The 13,581-nt window shown below is 65.8% G+C and overlaps 2 protein-coding genes across 2 annotated transcripts; one reads left to right on the top strand and one right to left on the bottom strand.

Annotated features, from left to right (window-relative positions):
• The first annotated feature begins 16 nt into the window (after positions 1-16).
• Positions 17-6,075, top strand: LOC126035638 (rho-related BTB domain-containing protein 2-like). Its single transcript, XM_049794354.1, has 9 exons — positions 17-273; positions 380-483; positions 2,188-2,373; positions 2,487-3,415; positions 3,792-3,910; positions 4,228-4,378; positions 4,620-4,708; positions 4,881-4,986; positions 5,081-6,075. Exons 1-9 carry the CDS (start codon positions 82-84, stop codon positions 5,248-5,250), a joined length of 2,046 nt encoding a protein of 681 aa, XP_049650311.1. The 5' UTR covers positions 17-81; the 3' UTR covers positions 5,251-6,075.
• A 1,498-nt stretch (positions 6,076-7,573) lies between these two features.
• Positions 7,574-13,514, bottom strand: WDR54 (WD repeat domain 54). The gene is made up of 9 exons (XM_049795925.1): positions 12,948-13,514; positions 11,965-12,027; positions 11,670-11,736; positions 11,219-11,275; positions 10,784-10,911; positions 8,654-8,754; positions 8,300-8,462; positions 8,032-8,106; positions 7,574-7,705 (listed from the first exon to the last, which is right to left on the bottom strand). The coding sequence occupies exons 1-9, from the start codon at positions 13,164-13,166 to the stop codon at positions 7,574-7,576; spliced, it is 1,005 nt and encodes a 334-aa protein (XP_049651882.1). The 5' UTR covers positions 13,167-13,514.
• Positions 13,515-13,581: the final 67 nt, after the last annotated feature.

Raw genomic sequence — 13,581 nt, 5'->3', positions numbered from 1 at the left:
CGGGCATGGGCGGGGGGCGGCGCTGAGCGCGGCCGCTCCGTGCGGGGCCGCTGCCCGGGGCCCGGCGTCCCCGCGGCGCCCATGGACCTGGACGTGGACTACGAGCGCCCCAACGTCGAGACCATCAAGTGCGTGGTGGTGGGCGACAACGCCGTGGGGAAGACGCGGCTGATCTGCGCCCGCGCCTGCAACGCCACGCTCAGCCAGTACCAGCTGCTGGCCACGCACGTCCCCACCGTCTGGGCCATCGACCAGTACCGCGTCTGCCAGGAGGTGCGGGGCACCGGGGCGCGGGGGGCGGCGGGGGCGGGGACGACGGCTCCGGGGCTCCGGGGCCCCGGGGCCGGGGCCGTGACGGCGGCGGTCCCTGTGCGGGCAGGTGCTGGAGCGCTCCCGGGACGTGGTGGACGAGGTCAGCGTCTCCCTGCGCCTCTGGGACACCTTCGGGGACCACCACAAGGACCGGCGCTTCGCCTATGGCAGGTGGGACCGCGGGCGCCCCGAGCCCTGCCACCGGCACCCCAAACCGCCACCGGCACCCCGAGCCCTGCCACTGGCACCCCAAACCACTGCCAGCGCCCCATCCCACCACTGGCACCCTCGCCCACCACCCACACCCCAAACCACCCCCGGCACCCCGCCCCCGCCCCAGCCCTGCCTTCCCTGGGGGGACGTGGAGCCGAAGGGGCCCCCGTGGCTCCTGCCAGCACCCAGAGAGCAGCTCTGGCACCCAAAACCCGCGGGAGGAGCTGGGCGTGCCCCCAACCCCCCGGCCAGGGGCTGCTCTCAGCACCCTGGGGGCACCATGGCCCACGGCTCGGACAGCAGCAGGGCTGTGGGCCCCGACAGCCCCCCACAGGGGGCAGGGAGACGCCGGTACTCGTGGCTTCCCTGGGTGGGCAGCCGGCACCAGGCACGCCGGGGTTGACCGGTTTGGGGAGGGGGGGGTGGCTCTGGGGTGCTGGTTGGGGTGCTGGGACCCTTCCCTTGGGAGTGCTGGCCTGGCAGCAGGAGATGCCCCTGGGCCATGGCCGAACGGTCACCACCCCCCAGCCCCCCCCACGCTCCCTGTGCTGTAAACACCCCCCTTCCTCGTGGCCACTGGCACGTCCAGGCTCTTATCGCCTGCCACACCGTGCCAGCGCGGCTCAGCACACTCTAACCTCCCGTCTGCACTGCCCGGGGCCAGGGGCCGGGGCACTGGCCGCAGGGTGGGGGCACCCCTGGCTGGGGGGGATGTGGGGGGCTGCCCCAGCCACAGGTGCCCGAGGTGCTCGGTGTTGCCTGCCCCGCTGGGACTGCTGGCTTTGACCCCGCAGGGCGGTGGGTGCTGGGTCCCAGCCTGGGCCGACATCACCTGTGGGTGAGCGACGGCTCCTGTGCTGGCCGGGGGCCCGCGGGAGGCGGCGGGTGGCATCTATCTTGGTCCCTGACACGGGCCCGGCTCCAAACGCGCCTCCTGGTCACGTCTCGGCAAGGCGCAGACTAAAAACAAACCAGGTCTGGGGCCACGTGGCTGCTCCCGGCCGCCTTATAAGGCCCCGGGGGCTGTGGGGACCTGGGTGCTGCTGGCACCTCCCGCGCGTCCCCTGTCACCTTGCCCGGGGAGGCTCCCCCGAGCCACTGACAGTGCCGGCACAGGGCTGGGATGACAGCGGTGGTGTGACAGCCCCATGCTGGGCACAGGGAAGGGGCTCGGGGCATCCAGGCAGGGTCAGTCCCTGCAGCCCTGCCGGTGCCAGGGGCCGGCACACGCTCTGGCACTCACCGGGCCGCTCTCCGTGGGCCCCTCCTTGCACCCGCTTGTGCTTGGCTGCTGCCCCGGTGCTCTGCAGGGTGCTTCTGGGGCCCTGTGCCGTACCCAAGCTGGGGCAGCCCTTGGCTTGGCCGACCGTGGTGACCTAGAGCCGGGTGTCCTCGGCTCCCTCCAAGGTCTTGGCTGCTCCCATGCGCAGCCATGGGGCTCTCGGGGGTCGTCAGGCTCCCCGGGTCTGTGGGACAGAGCTCTGCCGGGGTAGGTGGGGTGTCCCAGGCTGCGTGTCCCTGGACAGGTATGGGACCCCAGTGCCATTCTCTGAGCAAGGTGGGATGCAGAGGGTGGCTTGGGGATGCAGGGTGACTGTGGGTCACACAGGGACAGGGCTGCCCTCACCTTCTTCTTCGTCCTCCTCCTCCTCCTGGCCGCAGGTCAGATGTGGTCGTGCTCTGCTTCTCGCTGGCGAACCCCAACTCCCTGCGCCACGTGAAGACGATGTGGTACCCTGAGATCAAGCACTTCTGCCCCCGGACGCCCATTGTGCTGGTGGGGTGCCAGCTGGACCTGCGCTATGCCGACCTGGAGGCCGTCAACCGGGCCCGGCGCCCCTTGGCCAAGTGAGGCTGCCGCGCTGGGCGGGTGGGGGGTGGCGGGGCCGGGGGGCCGGCTGGGGACCAGGGCCCTTCTGTGCACGATGACACAGCCCCACTCCGTGTGTTGTCCCCCCCAGGCCCATCAAGCCCACGGACATCCTGCCCCCGGAGCGGGGCCATGAGGTGGCCAAGGAGCTGGGGGTACCCTACTACGAGACCAGCGTGGTGGCCCAGTTCGGCATCAAGGACGTCTTCGACAATGCCATCCGGGCGGCCCTCATCTCCCGCCGGCACCTCCAGTTCTGGAAGTCCCACCTGAAGAAGATGCAGCGGCCGCTGCTGCAGGCCCCCTTCCTGCCCCCCAAGCCCCCACCACCTGTCATCCAGGTCCCCGACCCGCCGGCAAGCCGTGGCTGGGGCCCTGCCGCCCTCTTCTGCACCCCGCTCTGCGCCGACGTTGTCTTCCAGCTGCAGGGCGGCCAGCGGGTCTTCGCCCACCGCGTCTACCTGGCCACCTCCTGCTCCAAGTTCTATGACCTCTTCACCCTGGAGGGGCCGCGGGGGGGGGCCAAGGAGCCGGCCGCCCGCACCAAGAGCCTGGACGGGGAGCGGGGGGCCCTGGCCGAGGGGGCGCGCGCCCCGCTGCGGACTTCGCAGAGCGACGATGCCCTGCGGCCGACGACGGGGGACGGCGTGGCCTCTGGCAGCAGCGGCCGTGACCTGTCGGCCTGGGGCCGCGGCTTCGTCAGCATGCGCTGGGAGCTGGTGGCGGACCCGGTGGCCGGGCGGGAGAAGCGGATGGCGGTGGTGTGCATGGACCGGCGGGTGCAGGCGGAACCCTTCCGCGCCGTGCTGGAATACCTCTACACCGGGCGGCTGGACCAGGCCCGCGGGGACCTGATGCAGGTGGCCACCATCGCTGAGCTGCTGGAGGTCTTCGACCTGCGCATGATGGTGGCCAACGTGCTCAACAAGGAGAGCTTCATGAACCAGGAGATCACCAAGGCTTTCCACGTCCGTCGCGCCAACCGCATCAAGGAGTGCCTGGGGAAGGGGGTCTTCGCAGGTAGGGGGGTCCCTGGCCGGGGGGATGGCAGAGCTGGGGCTGCTGTGGCCAGGGACATCAACCGGCTCCTTCCCCTCCAGCCGGGTGTCCCAGCTCCCACGGTACCCTGCGTGGACCTGGGGCTCCCGGCCACCCTGATCCCTCTCCCTCCACCGAGGCCGTTGTGGTCTGGGGTCCTGGAGCCCTCATCCCTTCACTGTGCCATCCCCGGCACCCAGGTGGCAGTGCCACATTCCCTGGGCTGGGTCAGCCATAGTTGGGGGGGGGGGGCTGCAGGCAGTGCCTGGGGTGTGTGTCCCTGGGCCAGCCGTGTCAGGGGCTGGGGTGGCCGAGTGGTGACCATCCCTGCACTGAGGCCGTCCCTTTGCCATACCAGATGTGGTTTTCCGTGTGGATGACGGGGCCGTGCCGGCACACAAGCCCCTGCTCATCGCTGGCTGCGATTGGATGATGGCCATGTTCCGGGGGGCTTTCCGGGAGAGCTATGCTGCCGAGGTGAGGGGCCATGGAGGGACAAGGACAGCGGGAGGGGTATCACTGCTGGCTCTGCCATGGGGCTGCTGGGAGGACAGGCGTCTCTTGGCAGTGCTGGCTCTGCTGGGGGCTGGGTTGGACCCCTGGCCCTGGCATGCGCAAGTCCTGCTTTCCCTCTTGCTGGAGAGAAAGCAGGGGGCTGCGCCCAGGGTGGGGGGGGCTGTGCCGTGGCAGGCGCTGCCGGTGGCTGGGCAGGGTCTGTCCTTTCTGCTGAGCCTGTCCCGCTGCCGGCAATGGCTCTGCATGCCGAACCAGCCCCCAGAACCCCTGTCCCACAGGTCTCCCTGCCCGGCACCAACTGTGCCTGCCTGCGCGCCGTCCTTGACTTCCTCTACACTGGCGTCTTCACCCCCACGCCCGACCTGGATGCGATGGAGCTCCTCATCCTCACCAACCGCCTCTGCCTGCCCCGGCTGCAGGCGCTCACAGGTGAGGCCCGGGTGCCCCCGGCCCCCCCCCGCCACGGCCCCTGTTGACGTCACCTGCCAATACAATTACGGAACTGCTGGGATGGGGATCGATGCGTCCCCAGTGTGTCATTAACGGGGTCCTTATGTAAGAGCTGGATGAGCCTGGCTTAGCCGCGGGGTGCAGCCCGGCTGCTGGGGCGCACGTCCCCAGCGTGTGCGGCCCCCCTCCAGCGCTGACAGCCCCCCCTCTCCACCCCCAGAGCAGTACGCCGTGGATGAGCTGCTGCGAGCCTTCATGCAGCGGGTGGAGATCGACGAGCAGGTCATCATCTACCTGGAGATGACGCAGGTACGCAGAGGGGCTGCCGCGGCGTGAGCCCTGCAGCTTGACTGGGGGGGGATGCAAATCCCCACGGGGCAGGCGGTGGCGGGGCAGGGGCTGCCGGTGATGGGGTGTGGGCAACAGCCTGCGGCATCTCGTGCCCCCACCGTGCCCGGCTCAGCCCCGTCTCCGCCCGCAGTTCCACAACGCCCGGCAGCTGGCCGCCTGGTGCCTGCACTACATCTGCACCAACTACAACAGCGTCTGCCGCCGCTTCCCCCGGGAGATGAAGTTCATGTCGCCAGGTACGGTGCGGGGGGACGGTCGAGGGCAGGAACGCGGTCGGGATGGGGACCGTGCCATGCCGTGCCCTGACGCGCCGGTGCCGTGCCCCTGCAGAGAACCAGGCGCACTTTGAGCGGCACCGCTGGCCGCCGGTCTGGTACCTGAAGGAGGAGGACCTGTACCTGCGCTCCAAGAAGGAGCGGGAGCGGGAGGAGCAGCTGCAGCGCAAGCAGCACACCCGCAGCAAGTGGTGCTTCTGGCGGCCCTCGCCCCACATCTCCTGAGCCGAGGGGGGGCACGGCCGGGCTGGGGGCTGCCCGCTCGGACCCTCTCCCCTCCGAGGGCTACTGTCCCCCCTCCCCGGCCGCTGCCCGTTTACATCCCCCCATCCCGGCTGTTTACAGGCGCTGCTCGCCGTTGCCGCTCGCTGGGTTGTGGCCTGTTCTCCCCGCCGTGCCTTTTCCCGGCACGGGAGCAGGGGCTGGCCATGCTGAGCTGTGCCGTGCTGCGCCGTGCTGGCAAGGTCCCCTCCGCCCCGGCCAACGCTGGTGCTACCTCTGACCGAGCAGTATTGTCAGGCTGGGGGCAGGCAGGGAGCGGGGGCTCTGCCGGCCTCCTCCTCCTCCTCCTCCCGGGGGGGTCCCCCAGCCCATGCCAGGTGCTCCCCCAGGCAGGGCTCTCCGGTGCTGTATTTTCTCCCCCCTCCCCTCCCCGACAGAGGCGGGGGAGGGGGGACACCAAGCTGTGAGCGGGGCAGGAGGGTGGGATGGGCGTGGGGGTCCCTGGGGTCCCTGGGTGCTTTTGTGGCTGTAAGAGCTGCTCCTGCCCGGGGGGGAGGGTGGCCCGGCCCCCCCAGCTCATCTCTGTGCCTTGGACGTGCCCCTGCAGGGCCACGGGCTGTGTCCCTGTGGTGGGGGCCATCGTCCCTGGCCCGGGTGTCCCGGGGTCCCCGGGCTGAACTGCACAACCGTTTTTACACTTTTTTACCCCCTGCCCCACGAGCACACCGGCCCTCGGGCCCCCCCGCGCCCCGGCTGCCCCGGCACTGTGAGCGGGGCTGCCCATGCCTCTCAGCATCGGCTGTTTTAACCTTTAATAAAGCCTTTTGTAATGGGCCTGGACTCAGCTCTCGCCCCCCACCCCCACGCAGGAAGGAGAGACAGAGCAGGGGCTCTATTCAGGTGCATTTATCATGGGTGGGGGGTACACAGCACATGGGGTGGGTGGGGAACAGGAGCGTGGGGTCTTGACCCATAGCTGGGGGGATATACAGCACACAGCGTGGGGGGGTAGAGCATGGGGGGGACTGACCTCTATCTGAGGGGGTACAGCTCATAGGTGGTGTGTGTTTGGGGGGAAAAAAGGACTGGGGCACATGGGGGTGTGTGTGTCTGTGCCCCATAGCTGGATTCCTGGCTGCAGCCTTCACCCCAGTGTGGCAGGAGGGGCTGGGGGCTGTGGTGGGGGCCAGGTTCAGGCTGGGAGCTCTCCCCTGCCCTGCCCAGGGCTGAACTCGCCCTACAGCACCGGGGCTGGGGCCCTCTGTGCACCCCCAGCCCCACAGGGCCCTGGGAGCGGAGCCGGAGACCGAGCTCGTCCCTGGGGCCATGGTCAGCTCCTGTGGCTGGGACAGGAGGCCTGGGGCAGGGCAGACCCCAGGGGAAGGGGCTGAGTGCTGCAGGGGAGGGGGGGGCTGAGGCAGAGCAGTCTGAGCACAGCATCTGCCCCCCCTGCTTCCAGTACAGCCTGTTTGGGGCAAGAGGTAGGGCCAAAGCCAGCTTGGGGGGGGGGGGCGCAGGGCAAGAACAGGGGGACAGTATGGTGGCTCCGCTGGCGGAGACCCGCAGGACTGTCCCTGGGGTGTCCTGGCAGGGAGCGCGGTGCAGCTGCTTCTGCCTTTTCCAGCCCAAGAGCACAGCTGCGGCCCTGCACATCTGGCCAGCAGCCACTGGGATGCAAGGTCCCACAGGGACCCACGGGTCCCCACGGCACCCCGGACAGGAGAAGAGGCTCCTCTCCTCCTCCCAGGTAACCATGCCGCCCCGGGGAAGGGCGGCCCCATGGGTGCTGCACCCACGAAGTGCCACCGCCCCGTCTGGGACCAGCTCCTGAGGCTCTCCTGGCCGGAGCAGCGTGTAACACAGGTTTGCCCTGGATCCTCTCCCGTCTGAACGAGAGCTGCCGCTGGGAAGAAGGGAGCCAGTTCTGCTCCCAGCCATGCTGCCTCCTTCCCTCCAGGAAGGCGGGGGGGGGGGGGGGGGCCAGGCAGGAGAACACCTGGCCCAGGGACCCGCTCAGGGTCCTGCATAGCCAGAGCAGCTCCAAGCCCATGTTCCCTGTGCCTGGACACACCACGCCGAGGGCAGTTTTGCTTTGGGAGTGAGGGGGATCCTGGCTCAGCTCCACCTTCCCACAGATTTCTACCACCCCGCTGGGGGCACAGCCCTGTACCGCCCCTGCCCAGGCCCCACGGAGCAGAAGTTGGGGGTCTGTGCTGAACCCCCTTTGCTTACGGTGCCTCGGTGCCGATGCACCGCGGTGCTGGAGTAGCCCAGCTCTCCCTGCGTGGCCCCAGTGCTGCCCTGGACAGACCCCGCAGCTCGCAGCCTACGCCCGGCCATAGCAGTAGATCTCGCTCAGGTCATAGCCGGTGACGGCAAAGGAGTTTCCCTCGGGGTCGCAGAAGCGGGCACCGCAGACCTGGGTGTCAGTCACGCACTCGGCATGGCAGTGCTCGATCTGCAGCAGGGAGAAGAGCCAGAACAGTGGCACAGACTGAATAAAGTACAACCCACCACAGCTGGCTTGCACCTCCACCAGTCCAGGACAGGACTGGGGATCATAGCAGGAGGAAAGAGGAGAACTGTGCCACCCCACAGCAGCTCCAGTTGGGCCCGGCTGGGTTTCCACTGAGCAGTGGAGCCCCTCTCCGTGGCCATTGTGCCTCACCGGAGGCTGCAGGACAGAACAGCACTTGTGCCGTGACCCCACAGGGCAGCGACGGCTTGGGGTGCTGCATACTTGCTGCGGGCTCCCCAGTGAGGGCTGCCGCTGCCCAGACTCACCTCGACATCGTCGGTGTCCGGGTTCCTGCTGAGCTTCCAGACGTGAACAAAGGAGTCCTCTGCGCCCGACAGCAGCTGCAAAGGGAGCGGGACAGAGGCCGTGGGGACCAGGAGGCTGCAGGGATGCCACAGAGGTGGCAGTGCTGTGTGCCAGGGCAAGGGAGCAGCCCCTGCCTGGCCATCCACGAGCTGCCATGCTCCAGGCCGGCAGGATGCCGGGGCGGGATGCTGCACACAGGCTAGGGTGCCCCAGTGCAGCCAGCTGTACCTTTCCTGTCTGTGGCGCCAGGTCCAGGGCGTAGATCCATCGAGCGTGAGCGTTGACCTCGGCACGCAGGAGGCCAGTCGCCACCTCGTACAGCCGAATCTGCCCATTTCCATAGCCAGCAGCCACGATCCCGTTCCACAGCTTCACAGAGGCGCAGCAGCAGCTGGGCACAGGGGCACGTTTCACCTCCTCCCTTCCCGGCTGCAGACCCACATGCCAGGAGCTGGTGCCGGGTGTCCCCCTCCTGCCACCCTCCCGTCCCTCGTGTGACACTGAGGCAGTCTGACCAGGGATGCCTGCCATCATCCACTGATGGGACCCCGCTGTGTCGCTCCATCCGCCCCTCGGGCTTACCCAAAGGCTGGGATTTTGCTGAGCAGGGTGAACTCCTCCCCTGTGCTCCAGATGCAGAGGGTCCCGGCGTCATCGGCGGTCACTAGGTCACCAGCCCCATCCTATGAAGCCAGAGGCGGGTCAGCCTCTGCCCCGGCACTGCTCGTGGGGCAGCCGGCTTCGCCAGTGGTGGCGAGCAGCTGACTCACACCAGGCAGAAGGTTCTTGCTGCCCCAGTTGCTTGCGCCACTAAAGTTGCTGCAAAGCAAAGCCAGAGCCTGCAGCAGAACAAGCTTAAAGTTTAACAGCTCACAGAAACTGCTGACACATTTTGTGAACAAGCAAGGCTTGGCTGGGATCACTCATAGGCACTGCAGTTCAAACATGTTTGTGTTTGGCAACGCTAATTATACCCAGGATAAATTTCTAGGAAGAATGACTGCATCCCCTCCTTCTGCACCCGAGTCTCAACACTCACTCTTCACCTTACAGGCGCCTGGGATTTCACACACTAGGCTCCATCTCTCCCTCGCTAGGAAGTCTTTAAACAAACCATGGTGCAAAGTCCAAGAGAGGCGCGTTATAGGACAGTAACCGCAGACAGAGGTAGATGACAGAACAGCTTTTGTGTAAACAAGCTCCATATCCAGGCTAATTGGGAACCAGTTCTAAGCAATTAATTGTTCAGGGGAGTCCCAAATGCAGAGAAAGTTAAATGTAACTAATTAGAGAAAGTATAAGGAAGTGTCCTCATTGGGAAGGAAGCAGCTAATAATGAAGCAGCCAATTAGTGCACCTGCAGAGATGTCAACCGGAGTGAGCTGAACTAAAGAAAGCCCCATCCCGTTCCCAGACTGTGCTCTGTAATCAGGTGGTTATCTCATCTGCCATGAGATAGGTCACTGGTACTGCTGGCAGCTTGGGTCAGTTACCTCCCTCCGCTGATGAGGGGGGAAAGGCTCATCCCTTCAGCTAGCCCGCGGGCATGGCTCTGCCCTCAGCTTCCTCACACCTACAGGCACCAACCCCTCCCTGGGCCCAGCTTGGGGAGGAGAAGCAGGGTCCTGTACCGCCATTCAGTACCCTGGGATGGCTCCGGAGACGTGGGCAGGACATGTCCCATGCCCTCCTCTCACCGCACTCCTGCTAGGAAGGTCTGCTGTAGTATCTCACTGCTTTGATGGCAGGAGCATAAACTTTAGCATGGGATAATTCACAGCCAGTTTTTTTGCTCCTTTGCTCTTGTACCACAACTGGCCTTTAGCTTCAACAGCTCTTCTGTGCTCTGGCACTCAGCCTGATGGATCACGGGATACTCTGGGCCAGCAACAAGCTGCGCTCCCGCAGCCACGCTGTGTGTGTGGGATCAGCTCCTTCACCACCTTTCTTGCCCCTCTCTGCTTCAGCATTTGCGTTCCCAGAGCCTGGGTGATCAGGACTGAGATTCAGTCAGCTGAGAACATGGAGACTGAGGTGCTAAGAAGGCAGAGACAGGCTGAATGCCAATGGGAACTGGGACAGTGGGATAACCGATGGCGTGGCTGCTCCCAGCTGCCTGGGCAGCAAAGGGAACAGCCCTGAAATACCACAGTGTACAAGTGTAGTGTTTTAAACTACATTTGACTCCAGTTAGCCTTGCCTCGCCTCGAGATGCCACACTAAGCCATGGCAGGATGGCTCACAGGCTCTTTGGAGCAGGGGCTGAAGGAAGTGGCAATCCCAAGCTACCTCCTCCCCCAGGCGTATCCTACCCTGACAGGGGAGACCCTCCTCTTGCAGAGACAGCCAGAAAAGCCAATGTCCCTGGTGAAGGGAGGGATGGCAGAGTCACCCACTCTCCCGCGCTGTGGAAAGCAGCCAGCTCTGGGGCAGCTCTGCCACATCACAGCCTCCCCAGAGCTTGCCTGCAGCGGGGATTGGGCTGGCCATGGAGAGCACTGGCTCCTGGGGTGAGGGGCTGCACCCTGGGATCAGTTCAGCCATGGCCAGGGCCTGGGTAAACCTCAGCTCCCAGAGCTGGCACCTGCGAGGCGTCTCCAAGACAGCCGTGGGGCTGGGGGGACTGCCGGAGTCCCCATCCGCCCCCCATCCCAGTACCAGGGACCCCACTGGCTCCTCTGGTCCAAGTGGCTGCTGACAGCGCACACGTACCGGAGCCTGGCCCAACTCTGCCGCAATGTCGGTGATGGCGTCGTGGTGCTGCTCCAGAACCTCGCTCACCGTGATGTTCGTCCCTTTGGGGGGGATGTCAAACACCAGCACTAGCCCAGAGGACGTCCCTGCGGACAGGCCAGAGGAGGCATCAGCATGGACTTGTCCCACCCCATCCTGGGACTCAGCCTCCTGCTCTTGCTGTGCCTGCAGCTGGGCTCCTCGCTCCCCCTGAGACCTGCTGCCTCCACGGGGCCGCTCCTCACAGATGCCGCTCGCCGACCTGCCCCTCTTTTCAGCACAGACACTCCTACAGAGCAGCTCCAAGGGCAACCCAGCCCCTTTGGCTGCACCCCACATTGTTACACCATCCCTAGGCCTCAGCAACACCCACCCCCCTTCTCGTCCTTCCCCAAACTCCCGGGCTTGGCTCACCCACGCAAATGAAGCGTCCACCAGCTGCAGCGATCCCTCGAGCAAACACTGCTTGTGCTGAAAGGAAACCAAGAGCCGGTCATGACCTGAAGCACCTCCCAGGATCGGGGAGACCGGTGCAGTGGCATGAGGCACCAGGGTGCCTGTTTGAGTTTCATCTTTAAGGCTAGTCCCATAGCTGCCATGCCAGAACACTTCTGAGCCCCTTTCTGGGCACCCGATGGGCCAGGACAGAGTAGTCAGGGTGACACTATGACCTCTTCCAGACCCTTCTGCTAAACTGCTGTGTCAGACTGTCCTGGCTTGATCCCAGACAGGTCCAGGAGCAAGGCTGCAGGGGGTCTCTAGGCCAGGAGGAATCGGGCTGCACTACAGGTATCATGCACATGCAGGGGAGGAGAGCGGGCAGAGGGACTGGGGGGCTCCTCCCCACTCCCACCGTGGGACTTACCCGGAGGATGCTCTGTGACGTCCAGCGCGTGCCAATAAACCATGATGGAGCCATCAGACTCGTACATCTGGAGAGAGAAAGTGACAAGGTAAGGCCTAAGAGGGTGGGGAAGTTTCTCTTATGGCTTCAGGCTCAACCGCTGCCCCGAGAGGTCTTCAAGCGAGAGTGACAGCCCTCTGGGTGCATGGCAGGACCTCCAGAAGGTTCCCCCGTGTCCCCAGGAGCCCAGCTGTCCTCACAGCAAGCTCATCCTCCCAGCGTTATGACTTTGCTTCTCTGTGGAAAACCACCTCACCTGGATCCCTTTCTGAGAGGTCAGCACCAGCAGGACCCGTGACGGCAGGACGCACCACGCGGCCTGGAAGGAAAGGCAGCTCAGCAGGATTCCAGGGAGGGGGAAGACAGGGCAAAAGCCCTCCCCACCTGCCAGGAGAGGGACAGTCCACAGTCACCCAGAGATGGGTGTGTTTCTGGCTCCTGTCAGGGGTTACAGGAGGTGGATCCCTACCATCTTCAAGGACCTCTCCAAGGTCTCACAAACCTTCTCAGAAGGCTCATTCCCTCCCCCCTTCCCTGTAATTAGGACACTGCAGGCTCCTTCTTCTGTCCTAGCAGTTCTACAGCCACGTGCACTCATCTGGGAAGGCCCTTCCTTCCCCCTCCATAGCTCCTCCCTGCACTCAGCAGATGGCCCGTTTGGGCCTTGTGGTCAATGCGTCCCATCCACCCCAGTTAGAGCAGGTTGGCTTTAAAGCGCAGACCTCTGCTAAGGCCAAGGCACCCTACCGAGGTGAGCATCGTCCTCACCGGGGCACAGAAACTGAAGCAAACACCGCGAAACAATGTCATGGCAAACCCCAGGCACCCTTTGTCACATTATGCTGTCCCGTTCGGCTCCCACCATCTCTGGTGAACTTGCCAGCAGCACCGCGCTCCTTCCACCCAGCGCCTACGCTCCGCGCAGCCATCCCTCCCCACCACCTCTTCCGCAATCACATTGGGAGCTGTTTAATCAGTTTACAGGGTTGTTCCGGCTCCGCTTTGGAGGCAGCAGGGCACTGCTTACGGCCCAGACTATGGAACCTGCTTCCCGTTAGGCTGTTGGGGGAGCAGAGCTGTCTAAACAGCTGCTGCGTGTCGCAGCCCCCCCGGCGAGGGCTCTGCTGGAAGGCCGGCAGCAAGAAGGCAGCAGCTAATGAGGCCGGCAGCTCGCTCACTCTCCCCGAGCTGCACGACCCAGCGTGGAGGATTCCACAGCCCAAGAAGGGGTGCCTCTACCTGGGTGAGGATGGAGGTGCTGACGGCCATCCCGCCCTCCTTCGCCTGCAGCTGGCGGTGGGAGAAGCCGAGCCCGTCGGCGCTGACCACGCTCAGGCTGGGGCCGTGCACGGCGCTGAAGCAGGCGAGCTGCCGGCCGGGCGGGCGCAGCACGCTGAGGTTGTTGTACAGCGCTGCGCTGCTGCTCTTCAGCTGGATGCTCTTCTCCTTGCGGTACATCCTGCGGGGCGGCACCGGGGCAGCGCCAGGGACACCGGGGCGGCTCCAGACACACCGGGGCAGCACCGGGGCAGCGCCAGGGACACCGGAGCAGCTTCAGGCACACCGGAGCGGCGTCAGGGACACCGGGGCGGCGTCAGGGCAGTGCCAGGGACACCGGGGCAGCACCGGGGACACCGGGGCACCGTCGGAGACACCGGGGCAGCGCCGGAGACACCGGGGCAGCGCCGGAGACACCGGCCGCGCACTCCCCGCAGCAGCGGCCCAGGCAGGGTCGTCCCTGCGCCAGCGCTCTCCCCGTCCCCCGCCTCCCGGGTTCCGCCCCCCCAGGGACGTTCCCCCCGTCCCCGCTCCCGGGACTCCCGCCGTCCCCGAGACCCCACGTTCGCTCACTGGGTGACCGCCGCAGCCATGG

This window comes from Accipiter gentilis, chromosome 3 (genome assembly GCF_929443795.1).
Source record: "Accipiter gentilis chromosome 3, bAccGen1.1, whole genome shotgun sequence".
Taxonomy (NCBI): Eukaryota; Metazoa; Chordata; class Aves; order Accipitriformes; family Accipitridae; genus Astur; species Astur gentilis.
The sequence above is the reverse complement of the archived record's forward strand: the minus strand, read 5'-3'. Positions and strand labels throughout refer to the sequence as shown.